The following is a 20,393-nucleotide window of genomic DNA, read 5'->3' on the forward strand; positions in this document are numbered from 1 at the left end:
GCCCCGGAGAGCGTCCCCCGGCGGTGCGGTGGGACCCGCACAGCCCCGAGCCCCGCCCTCCCGCCGGCCGCCTTCCCCGCCTCGCTACCTCGAGGCGCAGAGGACGCACCCCGCCCCTTCCCGTCTGGCCAATGGGCGCCCGGGCCGCGCACTGTGTGTGCCCGCCTCCGCCAGGGAAACTTGAAGCAGAAGAAAAGTTTGTACAGAAGCTGGAAGAGCAAGAGCGGAGCTTGAAACCTCGCAGCCCAAGAGGAAGAAAATGAATAGTGCCAGGTCAGAGCTTTTGGCCCAGTGGACCTCAAACCGCCCCCAGGGATCCAGAAGCGGCCTCAGCGGCAGCCACCAACCCCAATAGCCGCTCACGCTGCTCTAGACTGCGGAGGAGAGCGGCCCGAGCGGGTGACTGAGGCTGTGTCACCTGAGCGCGCCGCCGCACACCTGAGGGCTGTCCGCCCGCGGATGGGACTTGCGGACCCCGCAGAACTTAGATCATCTTTGAAGAAACGGACAAATAGAGCGAAAGAAACCTAAGAGCAGGCTTCACTGATCCATGCCGCTGCCCTTCTGGTTCCCCAAGTTTTTGAAAGCTGGCCACTCTGACTGCCGTTCCAGAAAATTGACAGCCACCGAGACCCGGCTCTAAGGAGGCAAAGGCTTGGCAAGCTCCACATCGCGCGTGGCGAGGCTGAGGACAGGTTGGAGGCGTGTCCAGGACACTTGAGGCTTGACACTGGGGTTTTACACGGCTCCCACCGCCGCGGCCACCACAGGTGAGATAGGGTTGGGGGCACTGGACAGAGAGCAGTGGGAGGGCGCTCCACGAGCAGAGCCTGGGAGGAGAGAGCGCGCTCTCCAAGTTGTCTTTCATAGCCTGTTTTTAATGAGAATTTTATTGACTCAGAATCTGCGGGAATGAGAGCGAGCCACTTTTCCCTTGAGATAGGTCTTGTTCATCTTGGCAGTGGAGAGAAGTTGGGTTGGAGGCAGGAAGAGAGAATGGCAACTTATTAATGCTCATAGAGTGGTGCTACAGGCAGGGTGTGTCAGGAACCTGGAGATTTCGGTAGCCTTCAGGGGCCGCAGTAGGCAAGTAGCTACACTCCAAAAGGTAGGATTGAATTGCCCCCTTGTCTCATGAGCATATTGTTTCTTGAGAGCGGGTATGACACCTTGCGAGTGATAATTTACCCTGACCGCGCTTCTGTCTCTCTCCTACCATCCCCAGACCCAGCCTCGCAGTTCAAGGCTGTGTATCGCGGCCATCATCATGACCACCCCTGGGACCAACACGTCCGCCTCTTTGATCCCAAACAGCCCGGTGACCATCCCGGCGGTGATGTTCATTTTCGGGGTGGTGGGCAACCTGGTGGCCATCGTGGTGCTATGCAAATCGCGCAAGGAGCAGAAGGAGACGACCTTTTACACGCTGGTGTGTGGGCTGGCCGTCACTGACCTACTGGGCACGTTGCTGGTGAGCCCAGTGACCATTGCCACGTACATGAAGGGCCAGTGGCCCGGGGGCCAGCCGCTGTGCGAGTACAGCACCTTCATCCTGCTCTTCTTCGGCTTGTCGGGCCTCAGCATCATCTGTGCCATGAGTATCGAGCGCTACCTGGCCATCAACCACGCCTACTTCTACAGCCACTACGTGGACAAGCGGCTGGCCGGCCTCACGCTCTTCGCGGTCTACGCGTCCAACGTGCTCTTCTGCGCGCTGCCCAACGTGGGCCTCGGCAGCTCGCGGCTGCAGTACCCGGACACCTGGTGCTTCATCGACTGGACCACCAACGTGACGGCGCACGCAGCCTTCTCCTACATGTACGCGGGCTTCAGCTCCTTCCTCATTCTCGCCACCGTGCTCTGCAACGTGCTGGTGTGCGGCGCGCTGCTCCGCATGCACCGCCAGTTCATGCGCCGCACCTCGCTGGGCACCGAGCAGCACCACGCGGTCGCCGCCGCAGTCCTGGCCTCGGCCTCTTGCAGGGCCAACCCGGCCACCGCCTCCCCCGCCCTGCCGCGCCTCAGCGACTTTCGCCGCCGCCGGAGCTTCCGCCGCATCGCAGGTGCCGAGATCCAGATGGTCATCTTACTCATCGCCACTTCCCTGGTAGTGCTCATCTGCTCCATCCCGCTCGTGGTGAGTGGCGGGGACAGGGGCCCCACTCGGCCCTTTCTCCCGCATCCACCTCCCCCTCCTGCTCCCTTTTCTTCCCCTCATTCCTTGGCAATGGGCACGTGTCCTCCAGGTCCCAGCTGGGATCGCCACCCTCGGCTTCTCAGAGCAGGCCCAACCTCCTTTCAGACCACATCCCTAACGAAATGTAGCAGGTGCTTTTCCCCTACATCCCCGAGTTTCTTTCCCCGAAAGCCCTGGTTTCCTTTCTCTCCCGGGACAGCCCCTACCCCTTGCTGCCTGACATTGGCCTTGAGCCTTCCGAGAAACCCCGCCTCTCTGTCAGATGTGGAGGGGAAACCTCTGTAAGTGTGACTTAGCCCCATCCTCCACACTGTAAACAGCAGAATCCGAAACGTCAGGGTGGTTATCTCTTTGGTGTACACCATTCCTTCGAGCAGTGAAGTTTGGGTGTTTTGATTTATGTAGGATTTGGGGCTTATGGTTATGTAAAATTTTAGAGCTAGAAGACATAGTAAGTGCTTTTTAATCTTCACTTTACATAATGAGTGACTCGCATAAAATAATCTAGCAGAACTACACAGTCGAGCTAGAGTCCCTGCTCGTCACCATGCTGCGCCTGGGAGAACATCTCAGTGCACATGTGGGTTGTTTCTGCACAAGGAATGGCCCAGACTCAGGTTCCTTCATTCTCTGTAGAGGCCAGAAAAGCGAGATTTCGCGGGGGGGCAGGGAGGGCGCTATTAAAGGCACGCTAATGTACATGGGGTATTGAATTTGAATTCTCAACAACGGCGAGAAGTTCATTGCCGTTCTAAAGAAATAGCGCTTTAGAGATGGTCATTTTATTTATTGTTGGTCCAAAGCCTGCAGCTCTTGATGAACCTCAGATCTCTCTGACTGCAAACCCTGCTCTTGTAGTATTACCCCTTATCTCCCTTCTAGAACGCTTCTAATTTTGGCCTTTGTACAGTGTGTATGTGCTTTTGGATTTTGGTACACTTCATTTTTAGAACATCACCTTCTTTAAAATTGTCTTTGAATTAACTTTTTAAATGTTACACGCAGAATGGTCGAAAGCCTACCTAGTTCTCCTCTACTTTGCCTGTCATTAAAATTTTATGCACCAGAAACCAATGGGCAACTACACATAATACTTTCTCTAGAGTTTCTCTTAACAGCAACTAGTTCTGAGTTTTTTCATCCTCAAAATACTGCATTCCTGGACAGAATGCAGAAGAGATGATTTCTCTTTCTTATGCTGATTAGGAGCAAGAGAAAAATAAATATAATGGGCTATTATTCCTGTCTTTCCCTTGTTAATAATGTCCAGGGATATTTAATATAAAAATATTATATATCTGATAAGAATGACTGTAAATGGAAGGAACTTAGAGGTGGCTGAGAGCCAGTGTACAGTAGCTTCTTGCCAATTTGTATAAACAGAAATAAATATAATTGGCCAGAAGGACCTTTAAACCATTCCAGGACTACATATAATTTGCAGAGTTAAGTCACACTTGAGCCGCATAAATATATTTTACTGTGTGTAATGGCAACTCAGAATAAAGTGAGATTTTGGAAAAGACAACACAGCTTCTTCTGGGGCTCCCTTCTCTGGCCTTTGCCTTATGTTTTACAGAACCGTAAATGACAAAGTGAGAGGTTATTTACAGAATATACTCTTAAGGAACAGAGGAATTAGAGCCAGAAGGTTAGCAACATGCATGTACTTTTTAAATGTGTTTTGGTAAGAAGTATGCATCTGAAGCTATTGACTAATGCAGATGAATTGTTTTCTTCCAGCATCTACAAAGGCACAAAATGCTTAATCCATCTTATTGACTGAAGCAGCAGACCTGGCCCTATAGGGCAGGGACATTTATCACAAAGCCTTTGAAATTATTGGAGAAGCTAGAGGCAAGAAATTATAGGAGCTATATTTGTGGTTGCAAATTAGCCACATTTTAACTAACAAATACTGTCCATTCTATATAAAGTCAGTAACGTGCAGTAGATAATAAGTATTTTTACTCTGAAAATTGAAACTGTCTCAGCTAAGAAGTAATCACATTGTAAGTAATAAAGAATCATACAAGTAGTAACAGCTTCAGTTTTTAGCCTTTAGTTTTGGCTACCAAAATCTCATTTCAGAATCGATTTAATTATAAGTTAATGATATGCAGTAAAAGTCATCGCACTACCCACCTACCCACAGTTTAGCAATTACTGAAAGAATTAAAAGGGAAACTTATCCACAACTATGGTCTTCCTTAGCTTCTTTTTACAACTTTATTTATTTATTTATTTTATGTTTCTCATCTGGATATTATCATTTAAGCTTAAAGTTTCTGAACTCTGACATATAAAGCAGTCAGATTTGTCTTTAGTTCCAAGAAAATGAAACATCTCTTTCTTTAACTTTATCAAATCAAGTTGGTTGCTAATCTTATTTTAGGAAAATGAAACCCTTCAAAACATTTAAAAGCTTTGGAAAGGCTATAGAGCAAAATACAGTTTACTTGGAATTTCAGAAAGCTTGACAAAATATATAAGGAAAACAAGCAGTCACTGAAAAGCAGCCAAGTTTTTTGTCTTTTGGGCATCAGGGAAGAAAAAAACCACAGTGGCTTTGAGGGTACTTGATACTGAGTTTAGTATAGAAGTAATTTTTAATTTGTTCTCCAAAACATGTATGTTTCATAAATAGAGCTTAGAAATTTGAGAAAGGTTGGGAAATTAGTTGTGAATATAAAGAACTGTGCTGAACTTGCAAAATTTGCTAAAGCGAGAGATAATCAATGAACAGAGAAGGTGTGAATACAATCTACAAGGAACATTTTATAACAAAATTTAGTGGGAAGGTGGTTCTTGTCATTTTGTCTATTTTTCTGTTTATAATCAATCTCTGGTTTTTTCTGTATACAGGGGAAGCTGAAGAAATGAAAGAGTCTACCCTTAAGATAAATAAAAGGGATTGCATTCTTTAGAAATAAATATGCAAGCAAGACAACCTCATAAGGTCTGCCATTAAACTCTGTAGCTAGATCAACTTCTGGTGCCTAATTCTGCCATTACTAATGTTAAGATAAATATGATAATCAAATCTTTTGCCTTAGGGTTAAATAATTACACTATAGGATTTGGAAAGGCATTTTCCCTTATGCAAGAATAGCTGTGTTTACTGCTTACTTGTTTCTTTTATTTTCTTTCTTCTTCCTATGAAGTAACAAGTATTTATCTCTGTTAGAGGTAGAATGGCCAATTTCATTAATCTTCTGCCTGGAACTTAGTTTTTAGGCAAATAGCTTCCTGTGGTTGCTTACCATAAACTAATTGTCTGTATAAAGCTTTGACCGGCATTTGATCAGCAAAGGTTTATTAGGGCAGATGAAAAGTGCATAAATAAATATTCTTTTGTTTACTGTAGGCAAACTGGAAGTTAAGTTTTAAAGCAACTGATGGGATTTCAGATGAGTAAAAATCACATTTATAGGTATAAGAGTAATGCCATAAATTAGGGCACTATTACAGCAGAACCTGAAGGATTTGATTATTTTTCAAATACATTTAGCAAGTTAAAAAAATGGCAATCCCTAAAAGTAGTTTTTAGTCCTAACATAAAATTACAGACCTATTCGTAGTACCTTGAAGACTACAGGATAACATAAAAGTAAGGTATTTCCACATCAGGCATCTCATTAATAAAAACCAGGAAGAAAATAGGGCTGGCCAATATTTTCACTCTTTCTGTGCCTCAATTTCCTCAACTGCAGATGAAGAATTTATGTTATTATGCAACTCATTGGGTGGCTATGGGTGAGTCCTAGTCTAATACTCTTTTAACCATAAAATCTTGGTTTTTTTGAACATCTGCTAACAAGATTTCTTTTCCCCAGAGTGGAAGTGATTCTTGTAGTCTCCTAGTAGAAGGTTGAAAGTTAGAGTTTTTAAAAATATACTTCAGAAATAAAATTTTGATGTAGAGACTGACCTGTAGAGATTAAGTAATTTGCCTGCAGTAACTGGCTGGTTGGTGACCCAGAGGGAAGGAGAACTGAATTCCAACCACCTGGTCAAGAACTCCACCATCCTCTACTGAAAGATTTTTTTGGTCACTAAAAAAATAAAGAAGAAAAAAGTGACAAAAAATTCTAGTAGCAGCTGTGTCAGTCAGGGACTTTTCACAAGGCAATGAGATAACTGAGCACACACAAATAGTTCCTTTTATTTGCTTGGAACAGAACAAGTAGCGTACGTACATAAATCCAGTTACAAGATCTCGTCATTTTTTGGAAAACATTTCTACCTTGACAGTCTATTACTGAAAATCAGTCTAATCAAGACTTTAGCATTCTTTTTTCAATTAGACATTCTCTGCCAACAGGTTATTCTTACACAGGAAGTACATGTTTTTGATACCGTGTCATTAACTGTACCCTAAGCTACCTCTAAGCTGTGGTTTTCAAATTATTAATATATTCCACAGTGGCCAAGCTTCTATATAATGGGTTACCAAAAAGTGATGACAGCCAACAAATATGTTAGGTGTTAGCCATTTTATTAAGTGCTTTTATAATTTGTACATAAATTATAAGGAGCAGAGGCAGAATCTGAATAGAGGTTAGTTTGATTACAAAGCTTAGGCGTCTACTCCTACCTCTACATCATATAGCCTGCCTCCTTTTAGCTTTGCTGTCATGACATCTTTTGTTGAATTTATGATATTTTCTCCAAGTTATGTTCCAATGCTCCTGCACCCTAATCTGTAGTCATCCTCAAGAAATTGAGAATATTGTAATATATGCCAGTATTAACAATAAACCGCAAGCATAAACCTGCAGCTACTAAAAAAATAGACTAACTTTTAAAATTGCAAGAAACTACATATGTTATATGTATTTGGTGAAATTTTTTATGGTGTTTTCCTCCCCTGACTCAGAGGTTCTGTTTTATCAACAGCACACTCTTCCAAAACTGAAAACTGTCTGAACATGTTTATTGGGGTAACATATAGGGACTGTTGGACAAGAATTCCAGAAAATTGCTTTCACCTACCCACGTGACACTGAAGTGCTGCTGTGGATATTCCCATCTTAATCCTGGGTTTTCCCGTTTAGAAAGAGCAAATCCAGTAGCCTTTAAAGTGAGACAGATTGCTCTGTTTTTTCAAACATTATGAAGTACATAGAGCTTTTGTTCATTTTTGTCTTTTTTCCCCTCTGCTGCAAGTCAGATCCTATTGAAAACCCACTGCAAATGCAAACTCATTTGTCTTCTTTTCAAATAACCAATTTTTGATAATGTTTTGCCTGAATTTGGGATTTGGCTTTTCCTATTTATTTTTTTGCCCCCCTGTGAACTCCCTGTTACTGAAACGACATTAAGTGACCAGGCTCATTAAGTGACTTGTGTTCATTGTAAGCTTCCCCCCACCCTCAGCCCCCGTGGGACTCTGAAATAGGGCTTCCGTAGTTCTTGGCCCTTATCTGCCTAAAAGCAAGGCATAAATTTCCCTTCGTGAAGGTGGCATATACTTCCTCCCACCCACTCCTGGACCAGGATGGAAGCCAGTGACTCTTATCTTGGGAGACGGAGCCAGCACCAAGATGAGCCTGCATAAACCTTAATAAAAAAAACAACAAACTATCTTCCATTAGTTCCCCATATATTTCCTAGTTAATCCCCACAGTTGACCTCCACTGAAGCATAAATCCTCCCTTCTTTGTTAAGAAGGCTATATAAGCTCACGAATCTGCTTCTTTTAGTTACTTCGTTTTTGTGTGTGAACTCTTATGCGTGTAAAACATATTAATAAATGTGTATTCCTTTTCTCCTGTCTAAATAAATAAATAAATAAATAAATAATAAAATAGGCTTTCTTTCATTCCCTTCTACAGTAGTGAAAATTAATTACTGCCGTTGATGAAGTGAGGCTCAGAGATGATTCTTCCCTTGCCTATCATCACTTTTGACTATGAAAGCTCACTATTAATGTTTTTACAACACTCAGACTTTTCTAAAAGTTCACAGAAATTTAACAATAAAACGCTATCCCTAATACATTCCTACAAATTTCATACCTTTAAACTGTTCAAAAATTTTCCTCCTTTCAGTACTAACCATGTTTTCTTTGAGATAGTGGTGAGAGAAACAACCAGCTAAAAATATTTAAATGCTAAAAGTATCAGAACTAGGACGCGGTTCCATAGTGTAGTGGTTAGCACGTCTTCTTTACTTGCAGAAGGCCCTGAGTTCGCATCCCAGTGGAGCCACAGTCTGTGGTCTACCACCATGCCACCCTGAACAAGCCCAATGTCTGATCTTGGAAGCTAAGCAGAGTTGAACCTTGTTAGTATTTGGATGGGAGACCTCTTAGGAAGACCAGGTGCTGTAGACATAAATAATAATAATAATAAAATTTAAAAATAAATAAAAAATAAATTAAAATATCAAACTATCATAGAGAGGGCGTGGCAAAACACTCCTTAGGATGGTTGGTTCTGAGACCAAAACATCCCAAGTGGAGCAACACTGCCACCTAGAGGCTGCAAGTCTCAAATTTGCACAAACCCTTCCATAAGTTTTATTCTAGAGACTAGCACAGGCCAAGATAGCCTGTAATAAGTTTTAGTCCATCATTTCTTTAATTCTTAGAAACATAGTATGTAATTTGAGTAAAATATAAGCCTCATGTTTTTACCAAGAATTCCATAGCTGAGAAAGGTTAAATAGAACACAGCCAGCCCGGTAGAACGGAAGAAGCAACATGGAGGTCATCTAGGGGTCTGGGGCCCAGACCAGAGTGGGTCACCAACAGAGTGGGGACCTTGATAAATTCCTCAAACCTCTTCTCATCGGAGAAAAGGCCCGTAGACCTAAGGGGGATTAATCTCTCAGTGCCCAAGAACAACTTAGAAACTCAATAAAAGATTATGGTAGGAAGAAACCTAGATGCTTTGTTTCACTAGGTTTTACAAAGATAGAAAAGCAGCCATGCTTGGTCTTGATACTATCATTTACCCAAGCATAGTTTTTAAAAGTATTTTAAAAGAAACATCATCTGCTATTCATTCTAGTTCAATTTTTATTTAGCTGTCTTCCAGAGATCAAACTATTAATTTCATCTTGGTTTAAGCCATTTCATCATTTTATTCTATGAGATTTATGAGACCATAATCTCTCAACCAAGACATTTAGGACCAGATGTGCTTTAGAATTCAGAATTGCCTGAGTTTTAGAAAAGTAACTTAGTAATATACTGTATAACAATGTAATATCTCCATCAGCACTGGAACGGTACCTCTGGAGCAACACATAGGAGTAGTCACACCAAGTGGAATCAATGAAACTAGCTTCATAATCTAGTCAGTTCAAGTCTTGCTGCCAAAATAACTTTAGGTCAGGTTTTGCAACCCAAAACAAGTGAATGACAACAAAACAACAGCAAGTGAACAACAATAACAATTTCTTGATTAAGGATTATGGACTTGTAGCTGATGAAAGTCTAAATTCCAGTTAAGGAATAAATACAGTTATACCTCATCGATCTAGCATCATCTAGGAATAAGTTTCATGTGAGTTGAGTTTTGCAGACTAATGAAATTTCTTTAAATATTTTAAAGTCACTCCTTTTATCCAAATTGTTATCTTTCCAAAATATCTGTACTCTTTCTTCGTGATTCATATACCGTGAAAATTAACTATTGTACTGTATGGAAAGGTAGTGATACCCTCAAGTCTTGTTAAAGTTAGATATTTGCCCCTAGTTAAATGGCTCCAGCTCTGCTTTTGTAAGTTCTTTCTCCTTTTTATGGTTTTTATGCATCCTCCTAGGCTGTGAGACTCACTTCTTCTCTCTGACCTAAAATAATTACTAAAGACAAGTAATAATTATTAAATAATTACAAAAAGCATGGTAATTATCACAAAACCACTATTTTTATATGAATTACAGTTGAGATTTTTATATAAAAGAGTGTAATTAGGAGTAAGATCTAGACTAATAATATTTTAAATAAGAATAATTTTTTTCTATACATTTTTTATTGAGATAATTGACATATTACTTTCAGGTATACAACAGTGATTCTGTATTTGTCTATACTGTGAAATGATCACCACAATAAGTCTAGTTAACATCCATTTTCACACATAGTTACAAAAATTTTTTTTGATGAAAAAATCTACTCTTCAAGAGAAAATTTGAGAGTGTACATTTAACAAGTGCTAATGGATAAAATGATAAGTCTTCCTTAAGTTTACACACATTCATGGTCTCTTCATTGAATTGTTTGAAGTTCCCAGAAGTTGGCATATCATTTTATTCTTTCACGACGTTGCACATGGAATTACCTCTACTTGAATTGTCATATCCTTCCTTCTAAATTTAGCAACTTTCACTCATCCATCAAAACTCAGTGCAAGCTTCCTCTCCCCCGGAAAGCACCTTCCCATGCCCTCCCATTCAAGTCTGGAGGTCTTACGTATATCCCTCCATTTCATTTCGTATCGCCCCCAGCAATAGTTGATCTACCTTCTTGTCTTCTACACTATAGGTTACTCTTGGCCTTCAAGAAGTTTATGGTATTTAATGCAACTTTTTGTGCCCAGAATCTATCACAATGCCTAACACAATAAGCACAACACTCTTAAATAATTAAATGCATGCAAAAATGTGATTATAGTAAGGGCAAATTTTTTTTTTAACTGCCAAAAATAAGACTTCAAAATAGCAAATAGGTTGTTAGGGTCTCTTTTTTCGTTTACTTCATTTAAGCCGTACTTGGCCTGTGGTGGGCTGGCAGACATGCCTTTTGCCTTAAACAGCTCAAACTGCACTAGAATGAGTTGTCATCCCTACTGGTGTGTCCAGAATGCTCTTTGAGCACTAGGCCATTTACCAGCTTAAATGCTATACAAGCCCAAAGGAGGGACTGATTCTGAGTGGAGTTTCAGGATGGAGTCGCTGAGTAGCAGTTGTGAAGCAAAACTATAGTTCACAAGCAGTAGGGAGCCACTGAAAGTTTATAGCTGATTAGCATAATCAGATCTGCATTTTAGAAATAATCTTCTGGTAGCAGTTTGGAGGATGAGTTAGAAAGGAAAGGAACTGGACGTGGGAAAGCTAGTTTTCACGGCTGATGAATTAATCCAGATTGGAAATGCAGTTAGAGGGAAACGACTAGAACAGGTTTCTGAAAGAAGAGTTGATAATACGAGATGATTATTATAACTGGGGAACAGACTCAGTGAGAAAATAAAAACCTCTCTGGTCATTTTGGATGATAGGAGTTTCCGATGTTGGTTTAAAAGTATCCAGTATGTTTTTTCTAGAATCTAAAATAAAGGAATCTCTGGCTTTGTTTTTGATGATTAGACGGTTAGTTGACTTACAAAATGAGTTTCATTTAAATACATAGAATGACAACTGGGATAAGGGAAATCAATGGCTATTGAAAAAAAAAAAAACTTCATTAGAATTACAAAACCTTAAAAGTAGTCACAGAAATGGAGTTAACGAAATGCTTCTCAAGGGAATTTTGTGCACACATTACCCATACACACATTGCATGTTTGTATGCCATCTTTGATCTAGAAAAGACATTCATAAGATAGTTACAAAAGTATTTAAAGTTATACTAACTCAAAACATAAGTGAATTGTGCAATCAGTGGTTTTCCTGAGGCTTATGCTGCTCTATTTTTTTTTTTTTTTTGCACTTATTACCAGGAAAGAGGGCAGTTGCCAAATTTGCTAAGTTAGGCACTGCATACAAATGTTTTCCCCAATTGATTCGTGATAAAATCTAATTGCGAGCATCTCACTTATGCAGGTCCGAGTATTCGTCAACCAGTTATATCAGCCAAATTTAGTACGAGAAGTCAGCAAAAACCCAGATCTGCAAGCCATCCGAATTGCTTCTGTGAACCCCATCCTGGACCCGTGGATATATATCCTCCTTCGGAAGACAGTGCTCAGTAAAGCGATAGAGAAGATCAAATGCCTCTTCTGTCGCATCGGCGGGTCCCGCAGAGACCGTTCAGGACAGCACTGCTCAGACAGCAGGAGGACATCTTCTGCCATCTCTGGCCACTCTCGCTCCTTCCTGTCAAGGGAGCTGAGAGAGATCAGCAGCACATCTCAGACCCTCCTTTACATGCCAGACCTCGGTGAGAACGGCCTCGGCGGCAGAAATTTGCTTCCCGGTGTGCCGGGCATGAGCCTGCCCCAAACCGACACCACCTCCCTGAGGACTTTGCGAATATCAGAGACCTCGGACTCCTCACAGGGGCAGGATTCGGAGAGTATCTTATTGGTGGATGAGGTTGGGGGGAGTAGCGGGGCTGGGCCTGCCCCGAAGGGGAGCTCCCTGCAAGTCACATTTCCCAATGAAACACTGAACTTATCAGAAAAATGTATATAGTAGCTGAAGAAAGAAATACAGCACTATTTCTGGAAGCTTACAAAATCCTGTGCAATAGACACATAAATGAAATGTTTAGCTGTGCTCAGAAGGGCTATTTTTGTCCTGTGACTCACATTAGAAAACATCTGGTTTTTGAATGCTTTTTAAACAAGTTGATTCACGTGGCTCTGAGGTCTGAAACACATTGGTGGCCACTACTCAGTGACACAGGATTTCAGTCAGAACTTGACTGCTGGGAGGATCTACCTTCAGTTTTCTACTTGACAGGAGGATGACAGAAGTTTTATTTTCATAATGTCAGGAACTTTATATCTGGCACACAGCAAAAAAAAAGGCCAGGTATGGAAGGGCTTTTGTCCAATAAAGTATAAGGACTATCTTATGGATGATTTAAGTCTCACTAAAGCATGAAATGTGAATTTTGTTGTTGTAAATATGATTTAATGTATTTAAAGTATTTTCTTCTCTGTGAGAAGGTTTATTGTTAATACAAGGTATAATAAAATTATAGTAGCCCCTCTCCACCCAATATAACCAGCTGACGTTGCAGATGTTAGATTTTTTTCATATACAAATTGAAGCCAAGCTGTTAAAAATTCACAGTGAAATTCCTATTAATAAAATAGATATAGATTTTCAAAAGAGTTTGGTACTATTAAAAGAATAAAGAAAAGAACTATTTTAGACATGAAAATTATAGTCCAAAATATTGAAGTTCTTTCCAAACTATGTACAATACATTGTGAAAATTTTTAAGTGATGGCTACATGTATTTATCCAGAAAACTGTGATTTCAGGAAAACCTAACATGCTGGCAAATATTTTCTACTTTTGTCCTCACAAACTGGTACTTTTTAAAATGTAATATAAATTTTAAAAAGTCTTTAATGAATAACCCATAGCTGAAGTGTACAATATAAAAAGTCTAAGCAGTTTGTTTTCTCCTTAAAATTGTGTATAGTTTTACTTTCCTAAGGAATGTCTAGAATATCCTTTAAAATTTAAGAGGAAGACTGACTGCACCATAACGGCCTTTACTTTGAGATGTGAAAGGATTGGTTAAATTAGCCTTTCACAGATATCCTAAGAGTCTAACAAGATAAGGAAAGGGGTGCAGAATGTGGGCACATAAAGGTCACCTAACAGTTTTTTGTCACGCCCAGTAATGCTGTACATTTATTTGAAGGAAACTTTCTCAAAGAAAAATTAAGCATGTTTTGTTGCTTAAAGTGTTTTTGTGAATCGCCTGATTGTAATTAAATTCTGAGCCTGATAGTGATATGGTTTTAAGAAGCAGTTGTACCAACTGAAATTATTTTGGAGATTATAATAAATAAATACACTCAATCTGAGTTCCATATCCTTGGTTTTGAAGAACTGCGACTTTTGCTTGTTTCAGGTTATCTTCTGTATCTTTTTCAGTTGGAATATTCAATTTTTTTAAATTTTAAAATGTCAAATTTAGAGAAAAGTTGCAAGAATAGTAGAAAGGCTTGAATCCACTTACTGGAGAATGGTATTTCGAAACCAAGATCTGGGTGAGGAGTGTACTCAAAATCACCAGTTTGTATAGGTGGGTAGTTGGCGAGACAGTATTTATTCCTGCTTGTAAGCAGTCGAGATAAATACTTCTCAAACTTTAGCATGTGTCAAGAGTCACCTGGAGAGCTTAAAAACAGTTTCTGATTCAGTAAGTCTGGGGATGGCGAGGGGTGGGGGATGTCATTTCTAAAAATCTCCTAGGTGATGCTGACGCTGCCAGTATGAGGATACACTTTAAGTAGTAATAATCCCCAGGAGCGAGGTCATAATTTGCTATTTGCAAGTTTTTAAATATATCTTTGGATGATGTCATATAAACGAGACTCATTTTCACAGACCTGATGGAACGGCGATTCTCAGCTGAGGTAGGGATAGCTCAGAAAAGGAGCATCCAGCTGAAACTTCTAAAATGTTCTGTTTCACCAATAGAAGTAGTTCTAAGTCACCAATTTATGCTAACCCATGCCTAAGAAACAATGTTTTCAGAGGATATTTTATTTGTGAAAGAGGCTTTTGTTTTTCTCCCGCATATACCAACAATAAGACAACACCTAGATTTTTATGTGTGTGCATATGTGTTTATGTATGTATGTATATATAATATAAAATGTTTATCACCCATGTTCATGGGGGAAAACAAGCCTTGTTCACAAGTTAACATTGGTAATATTCAGGGCATAATCTCACTCATTCTTTACTTCAAGTTCACCATCCAGAACACCGATTCTGGCTAATTTTTTAAATTGAAATATAATTTGCATATAAAATTTGCCCTGTATTTTCATATGCTCACAAAGTGCAACCAACTAATTCTAGGCCATAAGCATCATCCCAAAAAGAAAACACATACCTATTTGCATTCACTCTATTCTCTGACTCCAGCCCCTGGCAACCACTATCTGGATCTGCCTATTCTGGACATTAATGAAATCATATAATATGTGGTCTTTACTGTCTGGCTTTTTTCACTTAGCATATGTTCGCAGTTCATCCATGTTGTAGCATGAATCAGTATTTCATTTCCTTTTTATGGCTGAATTTTTCATTATGTGGATATACCACATTTGTTTATGTATCGGTTGATGAGCATTTGGGTTGTTTCCACTTTTTGGCTATTAATAATACAGTATCTTTGTACAAGTTTTTGTGTTAACATGTTTTCGATTCTCTATGTACCTGGGAGTAAAATTGCTGGGTTATACGGTAACTATGTTTAATTTTTTAAGGAACTACCAAACTATTTTCCCAAGTGGCTGTACCATTTTACATTCCCACCAGCAATGTACAAGGGTTCCAATTGCTCCACGTCCTTATCAATACTTGTTATTGTCCATGTTTCTGATTATACCCATCCTACTGAGTGTGAAGTGGTATCTCACTGTAGTTTGGATCTGCGTCTTTCTAGTGGCTAATAATGTAGAGCATCTTTCCACGTGCTTGTTGGCCAAATGTGTATATCTTATCTGGAGAAATGTCTATTCAAATTGCTCATTTTTAAAATCGGGTTATATGTCTTTATTAGTTTGCTAGGGCTACCATAACAAAATACCACAGAGTGGATGACTTCAACGGAAATTTATTTTCTCACAGTTCTGGAAGCTGAAATTTCAAGATCAAGGTTCTGGAAAGCTTGGTTTCCCCTGTATCCTCTCTCTGTCTTGCAAATAGATGGACACCTTCTTGCTGTACTGTCACACGCATTCCTGGAGTTTTTCTTCTTATAAAGATACCAGTCATATTGGCCCACCCTAATGACCTCATTTAACCTGAATTATCTCCTTAAAGGCCCTATCTCCAAATACAGTCACATTGGGAGTTAGAGCTTCACCATGTGAGTTGAGAGGGGACACAATCCAGTGCATAACAATGTCTTTATTGTTGTGTCTGGCTTATTCTTAAAAGAATAACCAATGAAGGTAAACTCTAACATTGTATGCCTTCCATGTTTTTTTCATAAGGCTTACCAGTTATGTTATGCAAAGATGGTTTCTTACTGTAGGAAGCTTGTTCTAGACCATTTAGAGCTTCAAATTTTCTGTGCGAGAAAGTTCTGATTGTCTAATTGGCTAGTATTAAATCTTACCTGGTCCCAAAAGGATTTAGCAGACAAGTAATTTTAATACCATCTCAGAATCTTTGACAATCTGACCAATCAGGTCAATTATGTTAGAAAAGATTATGAGATTGGTAGAGCAATTAAGGTACTTTGACCAAAAGACCATGGACTGAAAGAGTCTTTTCCCAAAGCACAGTGACTCCTCTCCACAAGTTTCTTACTGGAGCCACAAAACAAAGGGCCATGAAAAAAAATCAAGGCAAATTTGAATTTACTGTCAGCTATGCCTTTGGTCATAAACCTTAATGCAGAAATACTCATTTTCCTTAAATTACTTGTACTAGTTTTAGGACAATACGAGCCATGAAGTTTGCTCTCTTCCACCACTCCCACCACCAAACCTGAGTCTAAGATGCTGCAAGAATCATCTCATGATTGCTCTCCATATATACCTGAAAAGGACCAGCAAAACAGACTCATAGCAAGAGAGAACACTGAATTTTACATGCTACAGGGTCAATATACAAAATTGATTGTATTTCTATGTAATAGTATCTAACTGGAAAATAAAATTTGAAAAGCACTCCTTGTAATAGCATCAAAAATATGAAATATTTAGGGACAAACTTAAAAATATGGGCAAGATCTATTCACAGAAATTTAAAAAGCATTACAAAGAGAAATTAAGACCTCAAACAGTGAGTTATGCCATAATCATGGATTCAAAGACATGACATTGTTAGATAGAAATTCTTCCCAAACTGATTTATAGATTCATCTCAATTCCAATCAAAATCCCAGGAGACTTGCATGTAGATAGAGACAAGTAGATTATAAAATGTATATAGAAGGGCAAAGAAACTAGAATAGTGGAACAATTTGGTGGGAGGAAAGAACAAAGTTGAAAAAATCACATTGCTACTTGACTATAATTTTTAAGCTAGAAAAAAATTTTTTAAGCTAGTAATCGAAACAGTGGTATTGTCATCAGGATAGACATATAGATCAGTGTAACAGATTATAAAGCTCAGACAAATCTTCAATACATGGTGAACTGATTTTCAGTAGAGATGCCAAGGTATTTCAACAGCAAAGGGCAGTTTTTCAATGAGTTGTGCTTGAATAACTGGACATTAAAAAAAAAAACAAACCCTCAACCCTCATACTTACATAAAAATTTACTTGAAGTAGATCACAGACTTAATTATAAAAGTTAAAACTATAAAACTTTTAGCAGAAAACAAAGACTCTGATTTTGGAGTAAGTACAGATTTCTCGGCATACAGAAAGCACTACCATAAAAGAAAAAGAAAAATAGGACTTCATCGAAATTAGAAACGTCTGTTCTTCAAAAGGTATCATTAAGAAAAAAAGGCGATTTTTGTTTGTCAAGATGGTGGAGTAGGTAAACACTGTGCTTGCCTCCTCTCACTACCACATCAAAATTATTTCTAAACTACAGACCAACCATCATTGAAAATCACCTGTCTGGCTGAACAGAGTCCTAGAGGTAAGGACATACAGAAGAAGCCACCTCGAGACTAGTAGGAGGGACGGAGATGCAGACTGGGCTGGTCTCACATTCCAGCGTGGTGGTTAAAAATGGGTAGGGATATCTTGGCTGTGGAGATCCCCCAGAAGAGCAAGGGATCCTAGCCCCACACCAGGTTCCTCATCCCAGCATTCTGGCACTGGGAAGAGACAGTCCCTAGAAAACCTGGATGTGAAAATCAGCAGAGATTGTGGCTGAACTAGATGGAGGGTGACTGGATTTCTAGGTGTTGCTCTTAAAGAGCACGCGCATGGACTGACCTCCTGACAGACTCATTCACTCTTAGCTCCACTAGTGGGGCAGCAGCTAAAAGTATGCCAGGGATATATGAAAAGAAACTGAATTTTCTGGCTTCAGGGAGAGGGCTGGAAGCTTTCTCCCAGACAAAAGTGCTGGTGGAGGCCACTCATCCTTTGTTGGGCCCTCCCCCAACCCAGCATGCAGGTGGCCGCCACTTCTGAGTCTCCATCAACCTGGTTAACACTGGTTATCCTGCCCTGGTGATTCTGAGACCCCACCCCACCCAAATTGCAGGCCTATGCAAGCTGCTCCCAGTGGCTTTTCTATACAGATGGCCTATCTTGGCTCACACTGAGGACTTTTCTGAAATCGCTCAGAGGTCCAGAAAATCTAAACAAGCAGCATCTGGCTTTGGCATGTCCCGTACCTCTCTCTGAGCAGCCAAAGCCTGGCATTAGCAGCAGCCAGCCTCAGTTCATGGGTTGGTCTCTCAAGGCACCTCCAAGCCCAGAGTGGGTGGCAGCGATCTGCGGATTGCTTGGTGACTCAGGCCAGGTGGCCCCGGACAGGGCACACATGGCAGCTGAACACAGCCTGTGGCAGGGCCACTCCCAGGAGATCTCAGGGACCGGCATGCCTGGTAACCAGCTTCAGATTGATCCAGAGCACCACCCAAGCTCACATCCAGATGAAACACCCAAAGGGCAGACTGGGCAGGCACCAGAACCCTGCTAAAGAGAATCCTGCTCCATAGGGTCAGCTCCCACTGATGTGCAAACAGCAATCAAGGCTCAGACTACAACAGGAGGGCACACAAAGGACATACCTGGAGCACCAAGCTCAGGTGACCAGGGAGACTACGCCACTGGGCCCCACAGGACACCTACTACCTAAGGCCACTCTAAGAATGGGAGACATGGCAGCCCTACCTAATATATAAACACAAAAATAGGAAAGCAGTCAAAATGAGGAGACAAATATGTCCCAAATGAAAGAACAGAACATAGCTCCAGAAAAGAAATTAAACAAAATAGAGACAAGCAATCTACCAGATGCAGAGTTTAAAACACTGGTTCTAAGAATGCTCAAGGAACTTAGGGGAAGAGTAGATGAACTCTGTGGGAACTTTAACAAAGAGACAGGGAACATAAAAATAGAGACAGAAAACATAAAAAATAACCAGTCAGAAATGAAGAGTAGAATACCTAAAATGAAGAATACATCAGAGGGAATCAACAGTAGATTAGATGAAGAAGATAATCGAATCAGCAATTTAGAAGATAAGGTAGCAGAAAACACCCAATCATAACAGCGACAAGAAAAAAGAATCCAAAAAAATGAGGATAGTTTAAGGGGTCACAGGTGTACCAACATTTGCATCATAGGGATACCAGAAGAAGGAGAGAGCAAGGCGTTGAAAATCAATTTGAAGAAATAATGACAGAAAACTTTCGTAACCCAGAAAGGAACTAGACCTACAAACCCAGGAAGTGCAGAGAGTCCCAAACAAGATGAACCCAAACAGGCTCACACCAAGACACATCATAATTAAAATGACAAAGATTAAAGACAAAGAGAGACTCAGAAAAGCAACTAGAGAAAAGCAGTTAGTTACCTACAAGGGAGCTCCCATGAGAGTGTCAGCTGATTTCTTAACAGAAACTTGGCAGGCCAGAAGGGATTGGCATGAAACGTTCAAAATGATGAAAAGCAAGGACCTACAATAAAGATTACGCTACCTAGCAAAGCTATCATTTAGAATCAAAGGACAGATAAAGAGCTTCCCAAAAAAGAAAAAGCTAAAGAAGTTCATCACCACCAAGCCAGTATTACAAAACATATTAAAGAAACTTCTTTAAAAAAAAAAAAAGATAAAAAGATATGAATAATAAAATGGGAATAACTACATATCTATCAAAAATTACTTTAAATGTAAATGGATTAAATGCTCCAATTGAAAGACAAGGTAGCTGAATGGATAAGAAAACAAGACCCTTACCTATGCTGCCTAACAGAGACGAACTTCAGATTGAAAGACACACAGATTGAAAGTAAAGGGATGGAAAAAGATATTTCATGAAAATGGAAACAAGCAAAGATAAAAGCTTAGGTAGCAATACTTACGTCAGATAAAAACAGACTAAAACAAAAGCTGTAACAAGAGACAAAGAAGAACTCACCAATTCCACTTCTGGGTATTTATCTGAAGAAACCGAAAACACTACTTTGAAGGGACATGTGAAACCGTATGTTCACTGAAGCATTATTTACAGCAGCCAAGATATGGAGGCAATCTGGGTGTCTATCAGTGGGTGAATGGATAAAGAAGAGGTGGTACATATATACAACGGAATATTACTCAGCCATAAAAAGAGAATGAAATCTTGCCATTTGCAAAAACATGGACAACATATATACAACGGAATATTACTCAGCCATA

General features: G+C 40.2%; 1 protein-coding gene across 1 annotated transcript; it reads left to right on the forward strand.

The window, feature by feature from the left end:
- Positions 1-222: 222 nt before the first annotated feature.
- On the forward strand, positions 223-13,180 carry PTGER4 (prostaglandin E receptor 4). Its single transcript, XM_006919506.2, has 3 exons — positions 223-770; positions 1,226-2,137; positions 11,970-13,180. Exons 2-3 carry the CDS (start codon positions 1,268-1,270, stop codon positions 12,558-12,560), a joined length of 1,461 nt encoding a protein of 486 aa, XP_006919568.1. The 5' UTR covers positions 223-770; positions 1,226-1,267; the 3' UTR covers positions 12,561-13,180.
- Positions 13,181-20,393: the final 7,213 nt, after the last annotated feature.

This window comes from Pteropus alecto, unplaced genomic scaffold (assembly GCF_000325575.1).
Source record: "Pteropus alecto unplaced genomic scaffold, ASM32557v1 scaffold338, whole genome shotgun sequence".
Lineage (NCBI taxonomy): Eukaryota > Metazoa > Chordata > Mammalia > Chiroptera > Pteropodidae > Pteropus > Pteropus alecto.

Coding starts and splice junctions, on each gene's coding strand:
- PTGER4 (XM_006919506.2), top strand. CDS start 1,268: ATGACCACCCCTGGGACCAACACGTCCGCCTCTTTGATCCCAAACAGC. Junction 2,138..11,969: donor TCTGCTCCATCCCGCTCGTG/GTGAGTGGCGGG, acceptor TCACTTATGCAG/GTCCGAGTATTCGTCAACCA.